The sequence below is a fragment of the Atta cephalotes genome, assembly GCF_000143395.1.
Source record: "Atta cephalotes unplaced genomic scaffold scaffold00036, whole genome shotgun sequence".
Taxonomy (NCBI): Eukaryota; Metazoa; Arthropoda; class Insecta; order Hymenoptera; family Formicidae; genus Atta; species Atta cephalotes.
The window spans coordinates 786,924-798,231 of NW_012130100.1; the positions used below are offsets into that span (position 1 = coordinate 786,924).

Below are 11,308 nucleotides of genomic sequence, written 5' to 3' on the forward strand. Positions count from 1 at the left end.
GCGCGCGCGCGTGTGTGTGTGTGTGTGTGTGTGTGTGTGTGTGTGTGTGTGTGTGTGTGTGTGTGTGTGTAGATTCTTGACATAATTTTGAAATGAAGTCTAATAAATCAAAATATCGAGGCTATAGTTAATAGTTTTTAAATTAATAGTTTTTAAATTAATAACGACTAAAATTCATTAATTACAAAGCTGACATTTCGCACGCTCAGGCATAATAATATGACAAGTAATGAGGGCCCTCTCAGCAACTTCGAGATTATCATACACAAATATGCATTGATATTTTTATTAAAAAATTATTCTTGCTTCTATACGAAATTTGTTTGTATATTATGTAAACTGACTTAATTAATATCAAAGTATATAACAAAATATTAATTTGATAGCTAGATATTACACTATCAAAATAAATTCATAACCATGTTCGTGTGCTTTGTATGCACGGTATTATTATATTATCCACAGAAATATTTTTGTAATAAGTAAAACTATTTTTAACGTAAAAAGAATCAAATATTTTGATAAAACAATATTTAAACATGTACATATAAAATACCAATTTAACTAACATTAATGTACTTAAATCAAATGACTATATATACGTTTCTGAATAATTATCCTAGATGATGTTAAGATGTTGAAAAAATATAAAAAATGATATAAATTACAAAACATGTATGTGTGTCATTAAATTTCATAGACAGTAAATCGAGATGTACATAATTCTTATAATTAAAATATACATGATTTTATAAACAATCATGAAATATTTTGTACTCTTTGTAAAATTTTATTTACAACGTTTTTAACGTCGCACACAATACATACAACAAACCAAATTATAAATCGAGATCGATAAAGCATCCTATACGATCATGCTAAATCTCTAATAATATTTTCTAATAATAAAATGTACCGTTCTCTATTTAATTCTTTTTATGTTAAAAATAGTTAATCTATTTCTTACAAAAATATTTACCGTGCATACAAAGCATACGGACAATGAATCTCTTTTGATATGTATAATATCAATATACATAATATCGCTATTGATATTTTGTTATATATTTCAATATTAATTATGCGTATATAATGTACAAACAGATTCTGTATAGAAGCAAGAATAATTTCTTAATAAAAATATTATTGCAAAAAATAATTTATATGATAATCTTGAGGTTACTGAGAGAGCCATCGTGACATACTATCACCATGTGTTATATCATTTGTTATATCATCATGCCCGAACGTGCGAAATTGCAGCTCCATGATTGGTGAACTTTAATTGCTATTAATTTAAAATCTATTAATCTCGACGTTTTAGTATTAGACCTTTCATCTCAAAATTATTTTAAGAATCTACAATTAGCAGGTAATGCATTAGGTGTGAAACATTATATATAACCAATAAAAAGCATAGAGATTAATAAATCAATTAAAAATACTTACAAACTTGCTCTATTTGCTAAATTTAATAAATTATTATCAGAAATATTGCACAGCTTTTTAGAATGCAACAATCCCAACACAGCATTTTCTCTCTCAGTCTTAAAGTCCTTCGACAATTCCATGTGCACGTCAATACATAATATATCTATCATTTTATTCAATATGTTATACTCTAACATAACAGTGCTTTCACATACTTCATTTGCCACGAATATAAGAACCATAAATTGTTGCTCCAGTGTGATGTAATCAATATTTTTCGGAGTAAGCGGCGTATTCGACATAACAATGCTTAATAAGATGTCTATGAGTCTTTGTCGGTGTCGGAGACCCATTTCGGAGGTAAATTCTGGTTCCTGAAAGGCGATGGTAATAACATCGAGAAAGCCTTTCGCATCGAATTGCAGTAACGTTCTCAAATACGGATATTGTCTTTCCATATCATTTGCCAAACTAGAATGTTGAGATAACAGAGCTCTCAATATGTCTGCTTTCGCTTTCTGTGGCATGCCTTCAGGGAGCTCATCCTTAGGAAATCCACGACCAGCGAGACAGCAGCTAGTATAAACTAGAATGGCATTGCCGAGTTTTATACAGTCTCGGGAAAGGGCGACTAATGGATCTTGTAATAAATTCTGAAGTGCTGGTACTAATTGATGAATAGGTGCTGTAAAATCGCCCAACGCTGTTGTTTGAAGATAAATCAGCGCTTCCCAAAGTCCTCGTTGACGACAAATTGTCGTTACCTATGGACAAAAATACATTCTAAAATCATAAAATGACGTTGCAAATAAATGTCTATTTTTCATTGCTTGCTAATATTGAGATTTACTTGATGAATATCTAGACAATCCACATTGAGTAAAACTATAATCGCTTCCAGTGAATCTACTTTATCTTCTTGATCATAAAGAGTGACCAATTGCTGGGCAATCAATGGCGGCAATCTCGATTGAAGACTTCCATCTAGCAGAGGAGCTTCGAGAGCGTGCAAATAACTAGTTTTCAGCCCTTCCGACTCAAAGACTATATCCCACAACTTTTCGAACAGCAGATCTAGGTTTTCCAGTTGAATGCAGTAATCAACGCAAGTGAGCACTATCGTGTCGTAACCTGTATTTTCGTCTATCAAACATTGATTTAATTCGTCCATATATTGCACCAATACTTCACAAACTTTATCGCGTGCTATTTGCTTGCGACGCTGTTTAGAACCTCGCAGACCGATAACCGCCTTGCCTTTGTCTTGATAAAAAGAAAGACCCAATGCTAACGCTTCGGGAAAACGTTTCTGAAATGCAAAACATTTTTTAATGTAAATATTCAATTAAGCCTCAGCGAATTAAAATTTAAACTTGTGTCAATGAACTAGACACTAAATTATATATAGTATAATTATATATAGTATATATAGTATATACAGCCTAAATTATATGCTTAATAAATTATAATGTATTTTGGAAGAGAATTAAAGTGACTCCAAATGACACCAACTTTACATTTGCTAAATATCTATATTCATATTATAGAAAAATAAAGAGAATCGTACAAGGCCATTTAAAATATACATAAACGACCGAAATAATTATGACCAAGAGACATTGTAATGATTTTTGTTACCCATAGCGACAAGTATAGGAAGTAGGTAAAAACTTTTGTTTCATATAAAACACAAAAACAATACATATATTTTTAAGCCCGGTCATGGTCGCCTTGAAGGGGAGGTGGGTTTTTCAAAATGTTGCAGATTTTGATTTTTTTTACTGAAAGCGTAAAAGTTGAATGTTGTTGCAACCGACAGTTAATACCCTTCGACCAAGACAGGTCGACTCCCATACCCCTCAGAAGGGTATAAAAGATCGCTATATTGGATCAAAGTGGTAAATTTTTTTGAAAAAAAATCGATAGCGACACGGTTGAATTTTTATCTACTATTTAATTTTAATATCTATTGTCGAGAAATATAATTGCCATTCTTTGAATGGAAGGCAGCCATACTTATTCGAAAACGTATTATATATTATAATTTTGGAATAAGAAAATTGTATGTGTTCGGGTAGGTACGGCAGCCTTCGTGATCATCTAAAAGATGGGAATCATATTTCTCGACATCGTTGGTATAGCACACCGACTGCTAGATTTATAAACGAGGAATTCTGAATTTAAATCTCGATAGAATCTGTTAATTTTTCCGCCAGTTCCTACAATATGAATAATTATGTAGATACGCATGCGTGTGTGCGTGTGTAGAAAGAGGAGTAAAGAGAGAGAGGGAGGGAGGAGGGAGGGAGGGAAGGAGAGAGAAAGAGAGAAAGAGAAAGAGCGTGCAAGCATATACAGCGCGTGTGTAATATTTACTAATGTGATGTACACTAATCATGTTGTCTGGAATCACCCTTACATTAATACAATATCCAAATACTTTGAATTTGTGAAGTTAACACGACATTCTATTAATATAAAAAAAATAATGACAAACAAATAATGAAAACAGTTCCAACACTTTTCATAATGCTACAGTTCTATATAAAAAAGTTTCACATTTTTTTATATTAAAAAACTAAATATAATATGGCGTGCTAACTTCGCAAAATATAACTTCGCGAAGCATAACACTTTTCCTCTAAAGTACAAGAAAATGATAAATATTATCATAATTCCTGTTAGTTCTACTAAAGATCTACTAATACATGCACTTTAAAAATAAAATTCCAACAATTACCTATTTTTATACATTTTCAATGTAGAAGACAACATGACACTTGGAGAAAGTGTCGTGCCGATTGCTTATAGCAGTTTTAGCAAGAATTTTTGTTAAATCTAGCACAGTTCTATATTCTACAATTATTTTTAAACCGAATTCCAGCCACAAAAAATGTTTAATTTTTTAATATCTGGATCCAGTATGACATTTATTAAAAATATATAGCGTAGTCGGAACTCTGCTAGATCTAACAACTCTCGTTTGAAACTGTAATAATTGATCAACACAGTAGTATGGTTATCACTCACAGTAATTACTTACAATAATTAAACTTAGAATGTTTCCCCTTGACAATCGGAATTCCGAAAAACGGAATCTCAGAAAAGTAATACGACTAATCAGAATTCGTTTGTATAACTAAACTTAAATGATTCTGCTTGATCGTACTTTTCGTGATCGTGACTTTTCAACCGTTGTTGTTCAACCGTTAAGCTCTTTGCTTCCGTGTTTCAAATAACTCCAAATTGCCTTTGTACTAAATGGCGAATGGCACATTGTAATTTCATTCTTCTTTTTTTTTGTATTTTTATTTATTAGAGACAACCATTATTGCGATGACTGGTTATTACATATATGATTATACTAAGTTTTCATTTTAATATTCACTGAAGATGAGTTAATAAGCTAAAACGTTTGTATTAGTATAATTCTCTTTCGAAATACATTATAATTTAATAAATACATTATAATTAAGCATTAACTTCGTGTTTGACTTTTTTTGCACAAGTTTATATCTTAAATAAATAAAATAAAATAAAATTGATCTCTCGAGATAACAAATAAATATAAATTATTGACAGGCGATTGAGAGCAAAAATTTGCTGTTATTAGAACGTTATAGATCTTACATATAGTTAGATGAAATCAGTTTCGGCTCAGTTCGAGCCATCCTCAGCGATGTCCAAATAAATTACACATTAGCAATTGTTCGCAATAATTAAAAGAATGCATCCAAGAGAGCCTCTTGCAAACAATTACTAATGTATAATTTATTATTTGGACATCGCTGAAGATGGCCCGAACTGAGCCGAAACTTCTAATTTTATTTAACTACATGTAAGGTTTATAAAATACATTTGTTAACTATAATGCTCTAATAACTGCATCAAATTTTTGCTCTCAATTGCCTGTTAATTTATATTTATTTATAACATTTTGTTCTCATAATCAGATCCTTTTCATCGCTTTAAACTGACCTGTACGATCAAATGTTGCAATCTTTCAGTCCACGTTCTCATACATATCACATGTAAACTCTTTGTACCTAATAACAATAGCTGCGTACCAAAAACTATAACGGTGTTGTAGCATGCCCGTTCACCGGCTAACGCCATCGCCTACGTAAAATATATTACAAATGTAGTATTAAATACACTTCTTTGTGTTCTTGACATAATCCTTTGTACCTTAGAAACATTTCCGCCAGTAGATAGTCCCTTAAAATGACTAGAAGCATAAGAAATACCAACGCGACTCATGTCTAATGTTTCCAAATTATCCTGCGCTCTTACGTCTAACAAATGCAACTTCTCTTGAGTATCCAATACCACAAGAGATCTCGGATTTAACCACCTCAAATTGCTTATCATGTACGGTAGTGTCATCCTTCGAAGAGGAGACAATTTTACCCGCGTACCAATTTCGGTGTACACCTTATCGACAGATAATATATATATTCTTTAATATTCTCAAAAGAAAACAATCAATATAATGCAATTATATACATGGAGAAGAAGTTCTTTATAACCCTATGTGGAAACAAATAAAGATTATATATATAATGCAATTAAATAAAAATACTTGATAAAAATACACCACGTTGTCCCTCGCGAGAGCCAATACTGGATCGATCACGCGGGAACCATCAGCCGTTTGTATGACAACTAATTGCCAAGATAGTTGTGGTGGTGCTATCGCGGCACCGGTCAACGGGTGACTCAATACAACGCGCATTCGCGGTCTTATGCAGACTATAATTACCTACGCGGAATAAAATCAACATTAATAAATTACACATCTAACTGATATTTTTTAATCTATTATGAAGCACAACCTTCGACAATGTTGCCATTGCTACTAATGTATAATTTTTTAGTGGATGCGATGGCAAATTATTCAACAGCAGGGGTTCTAGAGTGCACACTTCTCCCTTGGAACCACTAAATAAACATCTACTATCGCATCCTCGTATACCTATCACTCTAGTGAAATTCAGCTCGAATACGGAGCCTCCACTGTCACTGCACAAAGCTATTTTTGGCGAATCTGTAAACTAAAGTGACTAGTTTAAAACTATCTCGATTGAACAAATAAATTCACGATACAATAACAATGATAAATTGGGCAAAACTCCTATTTAAAGAGACCTTTTCTAATCACCTTGACATATGTTATCAAGGTCCTGACCTTGAATAACATCAAAAAGTTTTAACTGTCGCTCATCGTTTGTTAAAGTCATTGACAATCAAAGTTAATTTTCTCATATTTTGAACAATAATATAATTTTTGCATGAAAAATTAGAAATCCATATGGAACCTCACTTTGCATGGAAAACGTACATGTAGATGTAATGAATTCTGTTTTATGAGGAAAGAAATCCGGTTACCAAAAAAACTAGATACATAGATTTGGATTGAATTTTACTTTATGTGGAAAGCTATAAACTCAAATAGAACCTTGTTTTATATGGTTACAATTTTTCACGTAAAAGGAGATTTAACTCAAACCTATTTTTTTTATAGTAAATCTTATTGAAGCGAAACTCATTGCACCATGCATGCATTTTCTACGCGAATCGAGACTTCAGGATGGATTTAGAACTTTCCATTGAGAACGTGGAAAGCGAGTTAAACACATCTTTATATTGTCAAATTCTTTTGTCAACAACATCAAAAGTCAAAATCAAAAGTGATAGACCTCCAGAGGTGGATTCCCTAAACAGAAGGCATTAACTTTAAAATTAATAATGATGTTTAGAATCTAGTAAAAATTTTCGTAATTTAAAGTAAAATAATCAAATCAGTAAATAATTATTCTCATATCAATAAATAATAATATTTTCATAAAATATAAGTTTGTCCAATGATAAAATCGATCGATAGTCATTGTTCAGATAAAAGATATTCCATAAAAATTTTAATTAGATATTCAAAATGTTATAGATGTTATGTATCAGGAATTGCGATATGAAAGAATGATGATTTTGTGAACTTTTATATTAAAGAAAAAAATAGAAAATATTTAAAATATTCATTTGCATACTAATTAGATATAAACTTATGTATACATGCAACTAATATCGATTCGTTAAGGACACTATTATAATTTAAGAATCACACTATGATTAATTTCTTTAGAGCTTGAACTCCTTCATATTACAATAATACATTTATGTATATTAATTTCACATGTATGTAAGAGAATTGAAATTGTACCTTAACATGCAACACAGCGGTGTCTAGAGGGTGTACATCAGTGAGAATCCTTAAAACTTTCCCATTATTGCTATCCAACATCAAAATATGTCCTCTAACGAAACCAGCTAACACTCTGCTACCGTCGTAGTTGAAGCAAAGAGCAGAAACGGAACCTTGATGTCTCGTTTCCTGATCGCACCATCGCAATGTTTGCGAAGAATCAAAGCCCAGTATTAAACCATGACTGGTACCAATTACTAGCATATTCCCTCCAGCTGCGACTGCACTAGCCAAACCAGCATTGACTCTCTCCTGTGTAATCATATAGATATTTAATAATGATGACTATTCCAGGCTTGATTACTATACATACGGCATGTAACAATTGTTAAAAAATTTGTAACTTGAAGGAACATGACTTCTTATATCTCCTATATAATGTATGGAATAATTGCTCACATTAGCCGATATAATTTGTGATGTTATTCCTTTGAGTATGACATGCCTTAAGATAACACCCGAATATGATTTATGAGCAGTCTTAGAGGATTTATTTAATGAATTCAGCGACAAGTGACTGCCAATGCTAGTAGTCTCGCTGCTGCCAAGTTTTTCTCCTAATGATAAACCAATATCGTCCTCCGTTTCCGATAGTGACTCATAATCAGGCTCCATCAAAATACTTTCTAAGGTGGGTAATTCTTCCACGATTGGTATGGCATATTCCGTGTTATCTAACTAGAAGGAATATAGCATGTGAGAGAATATCGTTATTAAAACACAATGTCAGTAGATTATAATTAAACGATATAAGAGCAGGCGAAAAAGATGAATTAAAAAAACAAGCAGCAAATAGCATAGCACGATTTGCTCGACAACGATCGTATTATATACACACGTTAGATGTTTTATGAATTTTTAAGTGTTTTACAATATCATTGTACGGGCGCAATTAAGAATATAAATATACCTCCTCGATATCTAAATTAATAGCTTCCGTAACAAGACATTCGTCACTGTCCGGTACAAATTCATTCTCGGCCATCTTATATTATGTTATGTTATCGTAGTCCCGGTAAGAACGGCTGATCTACATATATGTATATTTGACAATTATTTGACACATTTGTTTTCATTCTACGTGTGATGTCACAACCGTACGTTTATAAACACATAGCAGAGAGAAACCTGAGAGAGAATATGCCGGTCCAAAATCTGTAACCTGTAACTAAATCTCTAGATCATACCAAAGTAGCGCATTCCTTTCATTTAAGTCGAAATGCCGACAGTCTTCCTATTGGCTATTTCGACCGTCATTTCGATTTAATTGTCTGTAGTCCAATAAGCGCTTAGTATTAATAGTATAGGGTATGATTAGTAGGTCCAAAATGGAGGACCTTTGCGCTACTTTGGTATCTACAGCTTTACCTGTAACCGCAAAATGTTGCCCCACAAAGTGGATAAGTAGTAAACTACATAGCTCTGATGGTAATACGTCCACTTTTCTGAAAGTAACACGTCCACTTTTCAACTCCAGATGATAAATCGATATTTGATTCATACTACGATATTTAGTAATCATGTTACATTCACAAATTATGCATCAGAAATATTCATCTCTGCAATCTTACATGCGCGTGACATTTATTTCGCTTAAAAGTATTAACATTAAGGAAATATTATATTTGTATAAATTATTATATTTATATTTTAAATAAGTTATATACATATGAATTAAGTTGTATTTTAAGCATTATATTTTTATTAAACACATTTTTATTTACTTTATTTGTTATTATTTTCATATTACAATACTAAAATTCGAAAAACATATAATGACAAAATTAATCTAAACTTTTTTTGTATAAATACTTTAAGTATTTAAAATGCCATTGTAAGTTTCATTGCGACTTCCTCATCTTTCGAGGCAAACCACTCATTTTCGGACGTCTTTGTAAGAATCGAAGCGCCGCTCAGCGAGCGCGTAGCCCATTGATGAAAACAGGTCAGAAGGTGCCAGGTCTGGTGAGTAAGCGGGGGGGGGGGTACCACTTCCCAATTGAATGTCTCCAAATAGTTTTGGACCATTGTTAACGTGTGCGATGGTGCGTTGTCGTGCAGGAAAATCAGCTTGTTATAGCTTTTCCGATAATGCGGCCTTTTTTCACGCAGAGCATGATGCAATTTGATCAGTTGTTGATGGTAGCGGTAAGCATTAACAATTTCACCAGGTTTTAACAGCTCGTAGTAAATGACACCCTCCTGATCCCACCAAACGCATCGTCTTCCGTCCGAAGCGATTTGGTCTTGAGGAAAATGTTGATGGTTGGGCAGGATCAACTCAAGATTTCTTGCGTTTAGGATTCTGAAAATAGATCCACTTTTCATCGCCTGTCACAATCCGATGCAGGAACGACTTTCTTTTTTGTCTGGCAAGCAGAATTTGGCATGTATTTTGGCATCGCTCCATCTGCCTATCGTTCAGTTCATGCGATACCCATTTTCCGATCTTTTGAACCTTCCCCATGGCATGTAGCCGCATGGAAATGGCTGCTTGAGAAACATCCAATTGCTCGGCATTTTTTGCGATTGGGTATCGTCCTCATCCAAAAGAGCCTGCAATTGACAATCCTCAACCTTCCTGGGCCGATTTTCACGCTTCTTGTCACTCAGGTCAAAATTGTCGTCATTGAACCGGCGAAACTAATCTCTGCACGTTGTTTCCGATAAAGCATTGTCGCCATAAGCCTCCACAAGCATTCGATGCGATTCGGCAGCCGATTTCTTCAAATTGAAACAGAAAAGCAAAGCTTCCCGCATATGCTTTTTTTTTAGCAAAAAAACTAGACATAATTAATTACGAAAGAAAAAATGTATGTTGTTGTATGAAATTGCTGATGATGTGCACTGGTTAATGTTGACAGATGTCAAACACATAAAAAAAAGTGTGTTATGTGCCCAGGATAGCTTTGTACGCTCACTAATGCCACCTATGAGCAAACAGCGGATTTAAGCTTATACACCTAGTAAATAAAAAATTTATTGATCTATTATTTGACGGCCATTTCATTAGCTAAGTTTTATATTTTAAATATGAAATCAAAAGATTGTATAATCTCGAGTTTGGATACAATCAATGCATCACTATTGGATAACATGATAAGGAATTAAATTGCTGAAATCGATTTATCGAAATATTAATTATGTGATCAATGATGTATTTATGCCCAATGTGCACGCAGGAATAAACCCCCCAAACTTTATTGATAAATTTCATATCATCATTTTGTAATCGATTTCAATTGATTCAGAATGGCTTCAAATTGAAAAGAATCAATTAACTTAATTCATGATTAATTTATCAAGGGATTATATTATTATGTTAATGTAAATAATATTTGTGATTTATAATATTTGTTCGACAACACACATACATGCTTTATCCTTGAGAATAAATTTATCATTCAGAATTAATACTACATTGAAATATTTTATGGTTTTATCATAAAATTTATAAAAAATTGCTTTTGGAAAGCACATATCATTAGAAATGCGATTTGTAAAAAAATTAAGTTAATGAGATATATATATATATATATATATATATATATATATATATATATTATTATTTATTATATATATTAATACTATATATATATATATATAGTATATATTATT

The 11,308-nt window shown here is 32.4% G+C and overlaps 1 protein-coding gene across 1 annotated transcript in view; it reads right to left on the reverse strand.

Annotated features, from left to right (window-relative positions):
* The window catches only part of LOC105621685 (vacuolar protein sorting-associated protein 8 homolog), a 13,352-nt gene extending 4,677 nt beyond the window's left edge, over window positions 1-8,675 (reverse strand). Inside the window, exons 1-9 of the mRNA XM_012203151.1 lie at window positions 8,601-8,675; window positions 8,090-8,368; window positions 7,649-7,942; window positions 6,267-6,485; window positions 6,014-6,193; window positions 5,620-5,865; window positions 5,410-5,550; window positions 2,282-2,740; window positions 1,450-2,195 (exon numbers count right to left, since the gene is read on the reverse strand). Of these exons, the coding sequence (XP_012058541.1) occupies window positions 1,450-2,195; window positions 2,282-2,740; window positions 5,410-5,550; window positions 5,620-5,865; window positions 6,014-6,193; window positions 6,267-6,485; window positions 7,649-7,942; window positions 8,090-8,368; window positions 8,601-8,675 (2,639 nt within the window). The remainder of the gene's footprint in view (window positions 1-1,449; window positions 2,196-2,281; window positions 2,741-5,409; window positions 5,551-5,619; window positions 5,866-6,013; window positions 6,194-6,266; window positions 6,486-7,648; window positions 7,943-8,089; window positions 8,369-8,600) is intronic.
* Window positions 8,676-11,308: the final 2,633 nt, after the last annotated feature.